The 19269-nt window shown below is 41.0% G+C and overlaps 1 protein-coding gene across 1 annotated transcript in view; it reads right to left on the reverse strand.

Annotated features, from left to right (window-relative positions):
* Nucleotides 1–19269, reverse strand: part of LOC128624350 (receptor-type tyrosine-protein phosphatase mu-like) — a 251324-nt gene that overhangs the window by 42436 nt on the left and 189619 nt on the right. The window contains exons 16-19 of the mRNA XM_053651932.1: nt 13341–13492; nt 11854–11928; nt 10957–10983; nt 8620–8861 (exon numbers count right to left, since the gene is read on the reverse strand). Of these exons, the coding sequence (XP_053507907.1) occupies nt 8620–8861; nt 10957–10983; nt 11854–11928; nt 13341–13492 (496 nt within the window). The remainder of the gene's footprint in view (nt 1–8619; nt 8862–10956; nt 10984–11853; nt 11929–13340; nt 13493–19269) is intronic.

The following is a 19269-nucleotide window of genomic DNA, read 5'->3' on the forward strand; positions in this document are numbered from 1 at the left end:
GAAAGAAAAGGAAACCATATGCATCATTTCAAAGTACTCTAGAAAAAAACACCTTTTCCCCTTTAAGTGCATACGTTCTAAGAAAACAAACTTATAGAGTGTAGAATAATAATAATAATGATAATAATAATAATAATAATAATAATAAAGATAATGAAAAAACAAAAACAAAATGGTTAAATATTAAAGCAAACTAATATTTTAAAATTTCTTTAGATGGTTTTTATATTATGTAAAATTGCATGTCATATGAATTTTTGAACTTTTTCTGAATATCACTTCTATTAAAAAAAAATAAATGGCTTGCCCATGTGTAAGAATACCCATTATACATTCTACAAAAATCTTATAATCTGAAATTTCACAAATGAAAATCAGTAACATTCAGATCTTTTTACTATTAATGACCAAAATCGCAGAAAAAAATTGTTATCTCCAAATTCCCACCGCCCGACCCTCCCCTGTTATATGACCGCTATCTCCCAGAGAGGGTGAACACTAACACGTGCATCCTCCAAGACATGTGAAGCCAGCCAACGTCACAGGGCAGCATACCACACTTGGAGGAGAGCGCTATCTACCCTCTTCCGCATACATGTGCTCACAGAAGCTCACGATTGGCTAGTGTCGCTGTGACTGACAGGAGAAAGAATATGCCCTCCCTCGCACCTAGAAAGCACGGCTAATCTCTGCTCCCTTGGCTCCCGGTCACAGACGACTGTGGAATATTTTCGGGATTTGACAATAGAGGTGATTTACATTTTATATTTTCATAAAAGAGCTCTAAATCGACTGTCTGTGAGCCTGCGCACTATGCATGAAAGGGTTAACCTAAAATAGAAAGAAAGGCGACGGAAGACAAGCATCAAATAAAGTCTATTATAACTTTGTGACTGGTTCTGGGATGTTTTTGATGTCTCTTTCTTCTTCTACAAGCCTGCAATGAAAATAAATCTGTGTCCTAATTGCAGTTTTCACTATGCTGGGTGCTTCGGTTGAAACACTCCTCTTCTTTGAAAGCAGAACACTGAGGGAGAGAAAGAACAATTTTGACACAGATTCAAAGATGGCCCTTGAACAGAAGGAGAGAGTGACAACCGTTTAAATTCGACATGCCGCCTCGCGCTGAACACCAGGCAAAACAGAATAATTGATATGATTTCCTATAATTAATTCATAGCGAAAAAACTTCACTAATGATGCCTTAGTTTTAAGTGGTACTCACTGGGGAGAAGATGATAAGCATATGGGTGGTTATCATTAGCTCGGCTGTGGGAAAAAACGCTTTTTGTTGAGGTGTTTCAACATTTTTGCTAGATAACCTCAAACATACTTCCAAACAAATTAGCTCAAGGTGCTCAGATCTGTCCTATATTTCTGCCGAGAATGGCAACCGTGTCGATTTAGTATCGTCAGCATGGTTCGAGAAATAAATGTTAGCTGCATTTATATTTAGGATATTCAGAACGTGAAGGAATCCACCCTGAAACACATTAAATATGTTTATACTGAAATTGATTGCGATGTGTTTAGTGATTCGGGTTGGTGTTTAATCTGAGAAAAAATTTCAACCATCTCAAACAGAAAAAAAAGGAACGGTCAGGTTTCACTGGTCGCACCTAAAAAACAAAACAGCACTCTAACGTTGAAGTAGTGGAGACCTTGGGGCAAACATTGGACTAGAATGTAATGAAACCATATGACAAACAGAAAGGACTTGGCTCAGCTAGTTAGCGATCAACGAGATGTCGAGCACGATGGTAACAGTATGACAGTTGAAGTTTTGGAAGCTGATCTGTGTAGAGATGAAGACGTGATGAAGCTGGACGTACTTGGGCTACGTCCACGCTAATGTGGATAAAATTGAAAACACTTTTTTTTTCTTTTTACGTTTTTGGCCTAGCTTCCGCACTGAGACGCTCTCCCAAGTGGATCAATCTGACAACGCCATTTTCGAATTGTATTGTGGACTGAGCAAACAGAAGTAACCCTGGAGGTGTTATATTATTATGATGACTCTGTTGATTTCACAGCATAATATTATGCCACAGTTGTAATATGATATAATCGTATTACAACACTTTTATATTAAAACTGTTCTACATAGTTTGTTACCTACGTAGCTTGTTTACTGTACCTCAGTTTGACTCTACTACTTTTATGGAATTGTGCTGTGACTACAAACCTCAGCCAATGGGGACGTATCGCTTTAAAACTCATCCCTCAAGAGGATTGTGTGAGAATCACAAATTTAAACTCCAGCAGCATAAATTTTTAAAAAATTCAACAGCAACCCAGCTCTAAATAACCCCTCCCCCCAATCCTATGATTTCTCATTTGAAAATTCTCATTTCATGTAGTACTTTTAACGCAAATATCAAACTCAAAACTTGTGTATTTGTGTGAATTTGTTTAAATAAATAAATAAATAAATAAATAAATAAGCAAACGATTTAGAAAATAGACCAACATGTATGTGAAAGAAGTTTAAACTCATTACAAGTTTCATTACAAAAGACACTATTGAAAATGAATATGCAAGTCAGTTCAGGGTGGATAACAATAATCCGATATTAACCCGATTAAGATGATACTCTGATTAAGAAACTAGCATGTAAACAGCAGTTTTTTTATTACCTTAATCCGATTAAAGTCATACTCGGAGTAAACACAATTGGAATTAAGACATGTGGAGTATTCCTGTTTTACTCGCATTATCGACGTGCGTTACAGACATGTACACACCTTAATCACACTGTTAACGTCGTGTGGGAGTTTTCACCGCATTTTGCGACAGGACACGTACACACACGGCAGCGCTCAACCGTTTAACAGCAAACAAGAGAGCACGGCTGCATCCGAAACCGTGTACTTGCCTACTATATAGTAGGCGAGATACATGTTATGACTACTATGTAGTAGGCAAGTAACTAGTTTTGGACGCAGCCCAAAGCTTCAAGCAGTCATCTATTAGCATAATATACAATATAAATAGTATAGCATGACACTGCACTTGATGCTTTCGTAAAGTTAAAAATGAAACACCCAAAACTGTATACGGTTCCATAACGAAGACCAACTGTGTGTCGATACGTGAAATTCTGGAGGGCACGTCGGATGACGTGGGCGGATGACGTAATGACGTGTGCGTTAATCGATCTATGTTCTATAACGTGTAAAACGGGAATGTGAAATGAATATTCTAAAAGCAACTCATGTAAACACCTTAATCACAATATTGTCTTATTCAGAATAAGGTCAGTAATTAGATTACTGCTGTCCATGTAAACATCATCAATGATGACGGTGCTGTCACGATTCCCAAGAATCTCATATATAACATCTAATAAACTGACATAAATAAACACAACGTCTCATCTGTAATCACCAGGTCTTTCTACCTTCACAACACTCATTACATTGTTGCATACATACATTAAGTGAAATCAATATGAAGTGAATGCACGTCTGTGCAGCAATCTCAAATAGGAAATGTGACATACAGATGCTTGGAATGGCAGCAAACACGTGAAGCAATGTGTGTGAGACAGACGTGACATCTGTTCCTGCGTCTTGCACGCTTCAGCGTCACACGCGCCACAGTGAGAGCATGCAAGGCGGGATGATCGCATTCTTAAAGCATTTACGTTGGTGCCATATCATTAATCGTTAGCATCAGTCACACAGAGAGATGACAGGAGGACGGAAAACATTTCACAGTCTCGTTCCACGCTGGGGGGGCTGAAGGAAAACGGCTGACGACGGGAGGAGAAAGGGTGTCAGTGTTACACATTCACGTGTGTTTGTGCACTGTCAAATGCTTTCAAACAAGTCATGGTCTATGCACATCATGTGACATAACCAAGGCCGTTTAAACTTAGTGAAAAATAGCTGCTAAGCTGAATAGTACTAATTCTTTTTGTTTGTTTTTTTTGCAATTGTAAAAATGACCTCAAAAGCTCAATGTGGGAGTTCAAGTGAGTCTTCAAGGGGGAAAAAAAGAGCACTGTCTTTGTTTCTCCACTTTGGTTGTTTTGATGAGATTTTTGCTCGTTTCATGGCTGTTCAGGAACAAGTGTTCGTTACAGGGTTTGTACAGATTCTTCATACTGATTTTTTTTTGTTATGAAGGACTACACAAGCGGTGTCCATCCATGGCACGAGGCAGGGGACAAGCCGTTGCAGGGCACACAATCACACACACATTCACATACTACGGACAATTTGGAGATGCCAGCCAGCCTACAACGCATGTCTTTGGACTGAGACTGAAACCCCAAATCACGGGGAGAATAGGCAAGCTCCATACGCACAGGGCAGAGGTGGGAATCGGTCTGACAACCCTGGAGGTTTTCACCGTAACGTCAGTACACTCCAGGTGAGTGACAAGAGCACTGTTGCCAACAACATTTCCGTGCAAAGTTGCTAAATGTCTCTAGATGATGTCATACGCTAATTAGCATATTCGTTACGTCATTGCGTTGTATTTGCATTCTGCCTAGTGTCAGCTGCTTACGTTTGCTTCTCTCCTACTCTCTGTGCTCGCATACTGTATTTTAATTCCCAATAAAGCTGTTCTCATTTACATATTTTTCTGTTTCTGCTGTCAGACAACTGAAAACAGTGACTGATACCCGACCCATTAAGAGACTACATGTTAACCAGCAGTCAAGCCCAAGCTGCTGCTCTGCACTGCTAAAATCATGATTTATAACCACCACGTCGTCTGACAAAACCACCAAACACATAAGTTAAAGACAACGGCTGCGCTGTGATTTCGGCTATATTTACATGTAAAAGGATCACTCAGAGACAAAGTTAGAAGAGACTGAATGTGATGCTGCTCTTTTAACCTCAATGAAGAGAATAGCCGCAGAGAGAGAGAGCGAGAGAGAGAGAGAAGACAGAGAGAGAAAGAGAAAGAGAGAGAGAAAGAGAGAGAGAAGACAGAGAGAGAGTGAGAGAGTGAGAGAGGTGTATCTGCAGCAGGAAAGCAAGACCTCACGCTTGCTTGCGGGGCCGTACTGACTGCTCTTTTCAATGGAAAGTTGCCAATGTTTGTCCGAGAGGTCGCTAGATTTGTCACTAGGTGCTTTTTTGAAAGAAAAAAAAAGGCTGAAAGTCTAAAGGGGTCTGAAAAGTGGACCGGAGCTGTTTCTGTCACAATGAGTGAGTGAAGAGCAGGAGGGGGAGGGGCTACAGCGGTCTGTCATATTTTGAGTGAAAGGACGTATTCGTTGTATTTTTGTTCAATTGAAAATAAACACTTTAATGCTTTTAGCGATTTTGTATTTAATGATTTTTTTTTGTTAGAATTCAAGCACGTTTTAAGCACCACTAGATAAAATATGCCTATTTTCAAGGTTTTCCAGTACATAAATTTCAAAAAGCCAAATTCAAGCACTTCAAGCACCTTGCACGAGCCCTGTTACTAGCTAATCAGGTTTGGAGTGACTCCAAACTCCAAATCTAACTCTGGAGTCAGTTCGGCTTTAAGGCTGTGTTCTCCAGTAAGGTGGGATGAATTGGATGAAGGTGGTAGTGATGCACCGCCATCACCGGTTATCCTCTTAGACAGTCAAGGAATCTGAGCTTTTATATCATATCAAGTCAATATTGCTTTTCTCCTCCTGCGGTAAACCTCTTGCACTTCATATCCTTGAGCTCAGAGCATAGCTAGCTACGTAGCTTCTGAACAGAAACGGGAAAAATACATGATCCTGATTGGTTAATCCTGTTTCTCACCGTAGCCAATAAAGTGTGAGTAAACAAATGAAGGGGTGCATCCATCCATCCATCCATCCATCCATCCATGTTCCACACTGCTTATCCTACACAGGGCTGCAGGAAGCCTGGAGACTATCCCAGGGAACTCAGGGCACGAGGTGAGGGACACCCTGGACAGGGTACCAACCTATCACTGGGCACAATCGCACACACGTTCACACAACCATTTACACACTACGGACAATTTGGAGATGCCAATCAGCCAATACAAGCATGTCTTGTCTTTTCTGGGGAGGAAACCGGAGTACCTGGAGGAAACCCCTGACGCACTGGGAGACCATGCAAACTTCACGCACACAGAACAGAGGCAGGAATCGAACCCCAAACCTAGTTTGTTACCTAGCTAGTGTATCTTAGCTTGACTATTTTCATGGAATTGTGCTGTGACTTCAAACCTCAGCCAATGGGAACGTATCGCTTTAAAACTCGTCTCCTGAAAAGGATTGTGTGAGAATCACACGTTTAAACCATAGCAGCATAAATAAAAAAGGTCAACAGCAACCCAGCTCTAACGAAGCACTTAGGTGAATACTACAAACAAACAAACAATCAAATAAATAAATAAAAACAACAACAACAACAATAATAATTTCCTTTTGAGGTCATTTTTAGTTTCATTCTCTTTTTTTTTCTCATTTCATTCTTAAACAATTTCATGTAGTTCTTTTTACACAAATCTGATTCAATATGTACAATATTGCTAATACTGACTAACACAAACCTGACATGAACAGTTTAAACTGTGTGGCTAGCTGCAACATTTCTACATTTGTAAATATGAACCAAATGAAGTGTGTGCTTACCTCATTGATCTGATCCATAGTTAACATACAGAAGAGGAGAGGTCAGAGAGAGACAATGTGTGAGTGAGTAGCTCTGGGGGGAAGAACAGTACTTTTTCCAACTTCAGCATACATAACGCCACTAGCACAACAAAATCACACACTCAAGGGTATTACGCTACAGGTACAGGATGAGTAGAATATACAAAAGGTGTATATGGGACCAGTACACACACTGTAATATCACCCCTTCTGGCTATAGCAAAGCAGGCGGCAGGGTGTTTTTTTTTTTTGGAAAGCAGAGACAGTGTGTTTAAATGTGTGTGTGTTGTTTTGTGTGTGTATGAGGGCAGTGTCAGGGATTCTGCTGGCCTGCTGCAGTGCCGTAACCCATTATGCATCAGGCCTGGAGGCTGTCTACAGCCCGGGGCATCTCACACCGAGTCTATCCCAGACAGGTGGCACTCACAGCCTGTATATTATTTACCATCTCGGCCTCTCTGATACTCTAGTACTGAGACTAATCAAGAGATAGGAGGGAAATTAAAAGAAGGGAAGAGACTAATCAAGAAGAAAGGAAACAAAGACAGAAAAAAAGACAAGAAGGAAACAACAGAGGAGAGGATATAACAAGAATGAGAGGAGATGGGAAAAAGAGAAGAGACAAAATAAGCAGAGAAGAGAAGAGACAAGAAGAGAAGAGACAAAATAAGAACAGAAAAGACAAGCGGTAAAATGAGAAGAGAAGAGACAAGAGGAGAAGAAAAGAGACCAAATAAGAAAAGAAGAGAAGAGAAGAGACAAGATGAAAAGAGAGAAGAAACAAAATAAGTAGAGAAGAGAGAAAAGAAGAAGAGCAGAGAAGAGACAAAATAAGAACAGAAAAGACTAAATGAGAAGAGACGATACAAGAAGAGAAGGTAAGAGAAGAAAAGAGACAAAATAAGGAGAGAAGAAGGGAAAAAATGAGAAGAGACAAAATGAGAAGAGAGGAGACAAAATAAGTAGAGAAGAGGACATGAAATGAGATTCGATGAAATGAAAAGAGAAAGGATGAAACAAAATAAGAAAAGATGAGAAACATAGAAAAGACATAAGATAAGACAACCTGACAAGAGAAGAGACAAGAAGAGGACTAGAAGTGTGTGTGTGTGTGTGTGTGAATGTGTGTGAATATGTGTGTGTGAATGTGTGTGTGAATGTGTGTGTGTGTGTGTGTGAACATGTGTGTGTGAATGTGTGTGTGTGTGTGTGTGAATGTGTGTGTATGTGTGTGCGTGTGCGTGTGAATGTGTGTGTGTGTGTGTGTGTGTGTGTGAATGTGTGTTGCCGACACTAAATCAATTCACTGTAAGTGACTGTTTAGTGTTTTTGTCAGGCCCAGTCACATTACAGTGTGTGTAGAGTGTGTAGTGTGTGTAGAGTGTGTAGTGTGTGTAGAGTGTGTAGAGTGCGTAGAGTGCGTAGTGTGTGTAGAGTGTGTAGTGTGTGTAGAGTGTGTAGTGTGTGTAGAGTGTGTAGTGTGTGTAGAGTGTGTAGAGTGTGTAGAGGGTGTAGTGTGTGTAGTGTGTGTAGAGTGTGTAGTGTGTGTAGAGGGTGTAGTGTGTGTAGAGTGTGTAGTGTGTGTAGAGTGTGTAGTATGTGTGGAATATTACATGACTTGTGATAACAGAGTCCTGATTGTGCGACTGAGAGAAACAGTGCACACATTAGAGGCTGTGTGTTTCTTTCTCACAACGTTCTGCCTGCCAGAGCAGTGGAACGAGGCTCTCTTGGGAGTCCTGTCTGTGTGTGTGTGTGTGTGTGTGTGTGTGTGTGTGTGCGAAGGTGGGATTGGCACCCTCGGTGCATAACCTACAAAAGCACACACACTACACAATGCTAAGCATGAAAGAGGGAGGGAGAAACACAAAGAAATCACGAGAGACAGAACACAACTTAATGCATTTATCATTAAAGGGTGCATTAACTATCCATAAGCAATGTGCCTTAGCTAAGAACATGAGAGACATGACAGAAAAAAACACACACACACACACAGTGGTGCTACCTCGTACTCCTCTTTGAAGCCGTATCCCTCGGCGCACTTCATCTGGGTGACGTGCTCGAGCAGGTCGGCCACGCGGATGGCCGGGTGGAGCTGACCCGTCTGGTAGGGCACGTCTGCCGCCTCACGCTTCCGGAGAGAGTGTGTGTGCGTGGAGTGTGTGGAGTGCATGGAGTGTGTGGAGTGAGCATGGGTGTGAGACTGCACCAGGCTGCTGGTATCGCTGGCCACCGTCTGCGTCTCGTCTTAAAGAGAGACAAATAAGGAAGAGCAAAGCGTGGTGAAACTCGGAGAACACGTTAATACAAATTTTAAAAAAAAAAGTCACACAGTCTTTTACAGTGTCATTACTATGTAATAACATGTAATAATGTCAGAATAGTGTCGACGTTAGTAATATTTTCATAATTGCACTGTAAAAGAAAGTGTCCATTTGGGATTTAATTTGATTGGACAAAACAACATTGCGAGGGAAGGGGAAGGGGTGGATGAGTGGATGCAGAGGGAGGAACACGTTCCATTTACATCTTAACTTATTATTATTATTATTATTATTATTATTATTATTAACGCTTACTTCCTCCTATAGCTTCTCTATACCCTATAGATGAGTTCACCTCTCACATCTATTAGCCATTTGCTTCTCTGGATCTGAAATTCATTTTGATGACAAGATGAGGCACACGCACTGTCAGAAAACAGCAAAGCATGATGTGGATGTGTGATGTCACAATGACGCATTCGTTTCCTGGGCACGACACAAGCACGGAAACCCTTCATAAATAATAATAGTAATAATTTTTTTTAAAAAAAGAGATGACGTGGCAACATTTCGGACGTGATGCTGTGACATGCCATGCGAGTTCGAGGCACATGGTGGCGCTGGGGTTGATATGGGTGAGTGTGTGTGAGTGACAGGAGAAGGGGGGGGGCGGGAGGGGGGCCGAATGGTGGACACCTTTTTGTCTTTTCTTTTTTTTTTTTTTTTAAATGGAACACACAACCTCCTTCCCCCAAACAACAGGCAGACTGAGGAAACTTACCATTAATGGGGACTTTTTAAGCAGATACGTTAGAGGTTAAATGTGAAGAAAGAGCGACAGAGAGAAAGGGAAAGAGAAAGAGAGAGAGAGAGGAGAAGAGAGAGGAGACAGGGTATAAGCAACAATACACCAAAGAGCACTGGCACACTACAAGCTCTGTTCTCTAGCCTGAAAGCCTGTGATAGCGGGGTGCAGATTAAAGGACGCTAAGGTCATCCAAAAGGGCGATGAATGAGTTTGGACACACAGCGAAAAAGGATTGAAAATGAATTTCAAAATAGATACATATAACAGACTATGTCATCCGGGAATGTATGTTTTAGCTGTTTCGTTATATTTCCGTGAAAGAACATAAATACTTGTTATTAAAGTAAACCTGGTGATGTAAATGCATCTACCCCAATCATTCATTAAGCTGGATGGATCTTTTTAATACTACACTATATACTACAGTTCAGTACAATCTCTAAACTATTAGATACACAACTCTTGCCAACATCCTTTAATATTTAATAAGGTGCACTTTAACATCTCTTTATGTTCTATTCCCATTATGTTGGTGTAACATTACAGCAAAAACCTAGGGGCACATTTTTGAGTAAAAGTCTATAATAGAGTAAGAAAAAAAAAAGGTTGCTTTATTATTCTATTTTATCATGGGATAAATGAACAAACACTAGCAAAAGAGGAACACAAAAACAAGTGGGGCAGTGGGAACTAGCTAGAGGCAGGCGTGACTTTAAAAAGAATTGAAGAGGAGGTTGCTTTGGGAGGGAGAAGATGGCGGAGGGAGAGGGGCCAATGATACGCTTGGTTTTTTTTTTTCTCCTCTTCAACTAAACATCAAAAAGTCAGACATATCTTCACTAGACTTTATTGCGTAAATATTCTCATCAGCAATGAGCTCATGTCGTGCGGATAGCTATAGTCGTAGATGCTAAACAAGCTGCTGCAACCATGGCAACAAGGCCACACACCCCTCCCCCGCCCTAAAGTCCGCTCCCCCTACATCCAGTCCACATGTCTGTCCATGCATATGAGAAGTCAGACAGGGTGTGACGTCACACGCACGACATGCAACGCGGATGGGATGGAGTGAAGCCCCGCCTGCTGACGGGAAACGGAAGGAGGAGGAGAAGCGACAGGCAGGTATGGAGATGAGGCAGCCATCTTTATTGGTAATAAGAAATACTACAATGACTACAAAACACAATGTCTATCTCGTTTAGCTGACCTAGGACTCTTTATGAACATATTAGCAGTGGTTATGGGAGGTGTGAACAAAAAGGTTTCTCACCTAAGATGGCAGTGGGCACAAAGGGGTCTGGACAGGCGTTAACCGTAAAGTGAGAGGGCGTGGTGGCCGATCGGAGATGACAGAGAGAAATGAAGAGAAGAAAAAGTATCATGGTTACAATGACAATCCAGTTTCAGAAAAAAAAAAGAGAATAAAAACATCAAACTCATATATATATACACACACACACACTACCGGTCAAAAGTTTGTGGACACTCGACTGAAATGTTTCTCATGATCTTAAAAACCTTTTGATCTGTAGGTGTATGATTAAATGTTTGAAATCGCTGTTGTAGACAAAAATATAATCGTGCCGACATATTCATTTCTTTCATTAGAAAACAAACATTTTATTTACAAAAAATATTTTTTTAAACGGGCGACTCAACGTGAAATATTCCAAAAAGCAGCCGATAAGTGTCCAGCGTTGGTGGGAACTCCTTTAATACTGTAATAATAAATAAAAGCATCTCAGGGGGATTCTTCAAGAAATCGGGTGAGAAAACGCCAAGAATACATTTCTGGAAATTCTAGGCAAAAAGGGGGTCTACTCGGTTAGATGCTAAAATACTAAATTATTTTGATTAATTTGGGATTTTTTTTTTTATCACAACTTAATTCTCATAGTTCCATTGTGGTAGCAAGAGCGAGAAAGATAGAGAGAGAGAGAGAGAGAGAGAGAGAGAGAGAGAAAGAACTCTGTGACTAACAGATAATGCCATTTTAGCATTGGCTACCGCACAAACTTGCACTCTGGATACACGGTCACTGCAGTAGGACATTACTGGTGATGCATACATGTGTGCTCTCTCATAAGGCTAATCACGGATAAGTCACAAACTGCTACTCTGATAACTGCTGTTAGCGGCTAAATAGAGAGGCAGTGTGTGCTGTTACCTGGGTAATAGGAGTTGGGGAGAGTTGTGCTCAGTGTGTTTGTCTTCACCGTTAGAGAGCAGGGAGAAGATCCAGCTACAGGGCAACACACACAACATGCGAAATCTCTATTACAATCTGTATCCTCAATAGTGACGCATTAGCACGAGCGCTTCTTCATAACCCTAATGGTAACTACTGTAGCTCCTCGGAAAATTCATTCACATTAAACACACTAAACGTGTCGAGCATTTCTATAAGCACTCTTTTGCATATAATATTAACTGTCTTCAGTTCTAGTTCTGCTGTTCACTTCCTGTTCCTGTACGGATTACCACTTTTGGGTCATGGATGATATACAGTACAGTAAGCACACTATAAACATACAGTATGTTTATACGAAGTCTTAACATTGTTTATATTGTGCAAGCTCTGATACTTACTACTCTGTTAGCCTTGTCAGTGTTACGACCATTTGCTCACTCTTGCCTTAACTACAGTACTCCCTGGATTATCCCTGTCTGGTTTTAGATGGTGTTTAATAAACATCTGCACATGGATCCTAACCTCTCCTGGGTCTGATTCCTTACATTATCCATTTGTGCCCACTGTACCTTTCATTTAATGCCATAATGCACTACCAGTGACCTATTTAATCAAAATTAACAATAATAATAATAGTTCCTAAATTAATATGCTGTATAAAAAAAATGGATTTGAATACCTGGCAGATTTAATAGATTCTCAGCAAATGGCTTGTGAATGCACAAGCATCTTAATCACAATAATCAGGACAAAACTATTTGCCATTCAGGGGGCCTTTAACATTTTTTTTATTTTATTTGAGTGGATTATGATTATAATAGAATGCATTGCCATTTCCAAAAAAAAAAAAAGCCCCAGTAATCCTTAAATGTACTGACTGATAAATATAAACTAATAAATAATTAATAAACTTGTTTGAACAAGTTTCGTTACGTTATTGTTGCTATAGAACAATTTATACAGGGATTTGTATTGTGTACGCTTAAAAAAAAACCCCAAACCTTGTGTAATTGTTGATAAGATGACGTTTTCTGTTACGAGATGTTTGTATAGCATTTTTGGAAGGAGTCTCCAGTGTCACTGCTTTGCAACTTTGATACAGAAGAGTCTTATACGGAATGCATACGTTTATAAAAGAGACAATAAAAGGGTTAAACAGTCCTGCATGTGAATGGACAAAAGATCAGTAAGTTTGTGCTTGGTCAGATGTTGGTTCTGTCCTGGTTCACCATCACAATCTGTGTTTGTGTTAGCAAACAGCTTAACCCACTCACACACAGCAAAGCCAGCGTCAGTGTCAAGGGATCGATTAATCCGTCTAAAGCTGCATCACAGACAGCTATCTGAGGACACGTCTGAGGGACAGGGATAAGACACCAGGTGTCTCAGTGTGTATGTGTGTGTGTGTGTGTGTGTGTGTGTGTGTGCGTGCTTGTGTGTGAGCTTAATACAGGTGGACTCACAGCGGCTGTTCAAGTTGTGAGTGTCCATGAAGGAAAGAGCTTCATCGCAGTTAGTGCCCTGCTCCGTGTAGCTCTTGTCCATGGAGTTCACCATCACCGTCATCTCCTGCCGAGTGCTGCTCAGCGTCTCTTTACGCTTCTTAGCCAGTTTCCTTGGGAAACACAGTCGAATAGAAATTGAACTCGACCTCTAAGGACATTTTTATCCTCCCCGGTATGTTAAACAGTGAAACACAAACAAATATAATCCAGGGTTTCTATTGAAGTCAATGGGAATCCAGTCAGGTTAATATGTAACAGTAAAAATAAGATTTTCAAAACACAAAGCATTTTAGTGCACGCAACTAGAAAGGAACAAAATGAGCATTATTCGAACCCTGAACTAATCAACGGGGCGAATCAGCATTAGAGTAATCAAAATGGAAGACATAATGATCTGCGCTTGATTGAGAGGGAGAGGCAACAGTCACAATTAAATTCTAATATAATTACAATCAATACCCCACCAAGACCCTTCTGGGAAAGCAGGCTCTTTGTAATTACAATAACACCGCTTCAAAAGCACTGTTTCTCTCCGCACGGTTTGTAAATCATCTCATACGTGCACATTGCTGACTTCGAAATGAGAGGAATGAATACTACAGCGAGGGTATCAGGTAGCAACGCTAAGCCAAATGGCTGTCGCTGGGGAGAGGAAGACGAGGGAGACCTAATCGAATTGTGCTCTGGTGGATCCATACCTATCAGACGCTAATTCGGTTGAGCAGCCTTTGTTTTGCAGAGGCTCTGATACGAATGGAAATGCAAACGAGGTAAAATTATCTGCCCAATCTGTGGGAGCGGAATTAAGAGATGGGAGGGGCTCCAGACCTACGGCTATGAGATGTGGAGCACTTTGTCCTCGAGGGATAGACGCTAACATGATTTAGAGAAGTGCAGAGAGTCACGCCAAGCCACAGAGTGTGGTCATGCTGGAAGTTTGTACCAGCCGCAGAGCACATTATACAGCGAACGTGTGCCAAGCCAAAGAGACGGGCAATGCTGGATCGAATATCGAGCATGATTGATGAGAAAGACCTGCAGTCTTATCGCTTTCATAACTACTTACAGCAGATTTTAATCCATTTTAAAAAAACAATCTGGATACGTGGACTTTAGGGATGTAACACAGTGCCAGTATCTGTACCTGTATCAATATAGTGCTCCAAGAAGCTGTATATAGATTGAAACCCAAAGGCCTAAAGCAGAAATGTTTTGTTTTTAAAAAAAAAAAAAAAAGATCCCCATGAAACACTGGGGAAGAAATGCCAGCGGTGTCAGCGACATTTCAGCTACCAACCAGACCATGTGCTTCCTCTGAGACAGGATAACGCACCAATATGAAAGCGCTATCCGCCCTCTTCCACATACATGTTCTCAAACCCCCCATGATTGGTTAGTTGCGCTGTGATTGACAGAGGATGGAGAATACCCCATCCCTCCCACCCAAAGAGCACAGCCAATTTGGCTCCCTAGACTCCTGGCCATGAACTCGCGGGATTTGAAATTGCGCCCTCCCAACAATAAATAAAAAATAAATAAATAGTGAGCCTTCTAGCTGGGTCCTGTCTCTAAGTATCAACCCCTCACTGTGTAACCTGTGGCTGTGTTTGACAGGATGACAGGGAGAGGCTAATGAAGAGTCGGCGTGCCTTTTTCCCTCTTCCATCCTGTTTATTTCATTTAGCACACAAGCCATAGCCATATGGTGACGCTTCCCCCGCAGCCTAGATCTGACGCCACCGCACGAGCTTAATAAATGAACAGTTACCACAAAAGCAAGTGTGACAAGTCAACTCGAAAGAGTTCGCTGTGATTTTGCACAAAGCGAAAAACATCCTGTGTAATAATCCGAGCCAGAGAGAAAAAGAACAAGTAACACAGAGAGTGATTGTGGAGAGGAAATATTGGCAATGTGCTGTAACTGAGAACTTGATCAGACTGGTTTTTCCTCCGTGAAACAGCACCTACTTTATCAACACTCTTCCTCTCTGTGTCTCTCTCTCGCCTCTCTGCTTGTGTGTGCGGTAAATGAGTAGAGATGTGGGGTTAGCAGCATGGGACACACAGATCCGCTGCTGTTTGCTTGGCAGCAGGGGGCAACATGGAGAGCTGTGGGATGGAGGGAATGCTCTGTGCGCCAGCACATGCTGAGTCTGACTCTCAAAATTAATCACTCCCCCATTCATAGCTCATTTAAAAGAAGCAGAGGAGCGACGGAGAGAAACCGAGAAAACGTGTGGTACATGTGTTAATACTACAAACTAGCGAAAACCGTCAGCAATGCAGATCTACTGAATTTTTTTTTTTTTCCGCAAACTCACGTTTTTACATTTTGGGAGTTCACTTTAGTGCAACTGAAATGAGACACAAACTTTTTATGAACTTACAGCAGTTTGATTAGAATTCTGAATAACTGATAGACAGTGGTGTTTGATAGACAGTGGTGGTTGAACTCTAGAATTGTTAATATATCTGCAGAAATATGACCTAAAACATCACTAGATCTTCACACAAGTCCTAAAAGTAGACAGAGAGAACCCAATTAAGCAAATGAGATAAAAATATTATACTTGGTCATTTATTTATTGAGGAAAATGATCCAATCTGTGAGTGGCAAAAGTATGTGAACCTCTAGGATTAGCAGTTCATTTGAAGGTGAAATGAATCCCATTCAATCAATGGGATGACAATCAGGTGTGAGTGAGCGCCCTGTTTTATTTAAAGAACAGGGATCTATCAAAGTCTGATCTTCACAACACATGTTTGTGGAAGTGTATCATGGCACGAACAAAGAGATGCTGATCAGGCTGGAAAATGTTACCAAAACCTCAAATTCTGAATTAAACCAATGAATTCTAAGCGAAAATGTCAGGACATCTGTCCGTGAACTGGATCGCAACAAGACAACGACCCTAAGCACACAAGTCGTTCTAGCAAAGAATGGTTAAAGAAGAATAAAGTTCATGTTTGGCCTAAAGCAAGCAGTTCATGTGAGGAAACACACCAACTTCCCAGAGCTGAAGCTGTTCTGTACTGAGGAACAGGATAGAATTCCTCCAGGACTGATCAACACTTACCCGAAACGTTTAGTTGCAGTTATTTCTGCGCAAGGAGGTCACACCACATACTGAAAGCAAAGGTTCACACACTTCTGCCACTCACAGTTATGTAATAAGGGTTCACAAACTTTTAAGCACCACTATGCATCATTTTTTTCATCTGAATTCTCAGGACTTTAAGCAAATCGAAAGTTAAAGGAGCAGTTTGTAATTTTTAAAAGTGTCTCTAGACCTAGAATCCTGATCTAATCTCAAAGATACATTTAAAAGGCATGGTCTACAGTATTTCCATACAATGAATTTGCCTAGTTTTTTCCCCCCATTTCATTTAATAAAATCTATTTAATTATTTCTGGCCCTGAAATTTGCTTTGCTGCTTTTCCATAAAAGGCAACTCGAAGCATATGTGGTTTCAGCACAGAGCGTGGGGTCGTTTGGGGAAAGGGAACGGCGTGTCATCGTCTTCATTGACACTCATATTGGTTGCACATACAGCAGAGCGCTGTAAACATTACAAATTACTCATTTAAATTATGATTCATTCAGTGCTGTCTTGCCAATTTGGTACTGTTGTGTTTTCAAACAACAATAACCACCTGGTGTGCACTTCCCCCATGTCACTTTCCTTTCTTTCCTAACCAACTAAGCAGAAACAAACCATTTTAAACCAAGGTACTACTGTTGCTTTCCAACAGCAGTAAACTTTCTGCCTAAATACCTCCAAACATCTTCAAAACCATTGCGCCCAGCACGAGCATGAATTCATTTGCAGCTCTGATCTGAAACGAACACCAGTGTGGGTATTGTAGGTTGTGGAATTTTGATTATGTTCTTGCTCATTGTAAGCGGATCTGCACGCTTAGCCAAAACAAAAGTGCGACCATTATAGCCACATGGTCCAGGGGAACAGTGGGGCATTGTGGGTAGGGGGAGGGGAGATGAGTCAGACCCAGCAGAGAGTAAAAGCTTGACTCAAAGACAATAGACACTTTGAATTATGAGTCAAAGGATGGGCTGGAACATGAGGGAGCTTTACATTGAAAATTTGTGAGCTGAATTATAATGGCCAAGCAGTCTTTTTTTAAAAAGCTGAGCATTAAGAAGCATAATTACTGCCTTCTGTAGACGTTAATGGCTTTATTGTCAATGTATAAGTCATTCTAATTGGTCAGTGGACCAGTTATCTTATCTTAAGAGCCTAGCAGAGCATATAATAATCAAATCAGAAACATGTTTCAGAAACACAAGGATTGAGGCTTCGAATTTCAAGCTTTGGTAGCTAGCACTGATACGTTCCAAGAAATCGAATGCATTTTGTAGTATTTCTCTATACGTGCATGTCCACTTGAAAGTGTGCCATGGTATGTGCCATATCTGTACTAAATTTCTATTATCCTTCTTGCCAGGGTGCCAAGACTACCAAACAGGGACATACAGGTGGGTAGAAACAGTGCAGAGCTTTGATTGGTCAAAAGCAATAGTCCAATAAACAAACCAATTTAGAACCAATAAACAAAACTTATTGGTTCTATTTGCCGAAATATAAACAAACTAGTATCCTAATTTAAACCACTGTGATGCTGACCAGGCAATTACTAAGGATGAATGAATGAAAGCTAAACGCCTTGCACAGCGACTTGCATTCAAGTTAATAAATGTGGTCTTTCTCTGACTGGCAAGTTTCATATCAGACTGCTCACTCACTTGCACAAGCTTCATATCAGACTGCTCACTCGCACAAGCTTCATATCAGACTGCTCACTCGCACCCACAAGCTTCATATCTAACTGCCCACCTGCATAAAAACAAAAACCTCCCACATGCGTGATTTTTTTTGTTGCATCCCATGATATCCCGAAGCACACCTTTTCTCAGCCAGAAAAACAAAAACAAAAACCAGTAGTGCGTCTCCTATTCGTATCTGTAGTTGTATCGGTTTAGAACGTTATCTGTTCATTCACACAAATAATATATTCATATTTGCTTCCAGCAATATGAGACAACTTCCTGAACTAGCCAGTGCCATGCAAATATATATATATACGGATTGCTGCTTAACACTGTGTGAGAGAAAAATTGTGAAGAGCATGAGCTTGCAGTTTTTACGTTGTTCTCAGCCTGCTGCACAAGAGTTAAACAACAGCGGTAAGACAAAACAACAGGCTGTGTATAAACTGACAAGGAGATAAGCCACGAGAGCTGAGCTACATCTTAATTCACCTGGGCAGAGAAGAGAGATTGCGGGGGGGTCAGTGTTAGCTCTGTCTTTCATACTCATCCGCTAGACTCATGCGCTCTACAGTCGGCTAATTCCATTTTCTGTGGTGAACTAAGTTCACACGTCTCTTTCTTTTCCTATATCTCTTTTCTTTGCTCTTTCTCCAATTCCATCATGAGCTGTCTGTCACCCACCCTCTTTAACCTAGTGCTGCCTCTCCTCTTGTCTCAACCTCTCTCTCTCTCTGTACACGCTTCAGCTCTACTTCATTAGCCTCTTGTCTATTGATAAGCTGTATATGTGTGTGTGTGTGTGTGTGTGTGTGTGTGTGTGTGTGTGTGTGTGTGTGTGAGTGTGTGTATGTGTGTATGGAATAATATTAGGTGTGAGGGGTGTGTGTGTACGTGCAAGGTCAGGGTGTTCTATCCTGGAGAAGAGTTCGTTATCTGGTGAAGAGGAGCTGAGGGACAGTGAGAGGATTCGCTCTGATCCGGCAGAGACAGCCAAGCTGTAGACAGCAGGGTTCAGGATGGAGAGATGGATATGATGAGACACTTTTGACATTCTCCTCTATCCTTCTCTTTCACTCTCTCTCTCTGTTTCACTTTCT

This window comes from Ictalurus furcatus, chromosome 20, assembly GCF_023375685.1.
Source record: "Ictalurus furcatus strain D&B chromosome 20, Billie_1.0, whole genome shotgun sequence".
In the NCBI taxonomy this organism is placed as follows: Eukaryota; Metazoa; Chordata; class Actinopteri; order Siluriformes; family Ictaluridae; genus Ictalurus; species Ictalurus furcatus.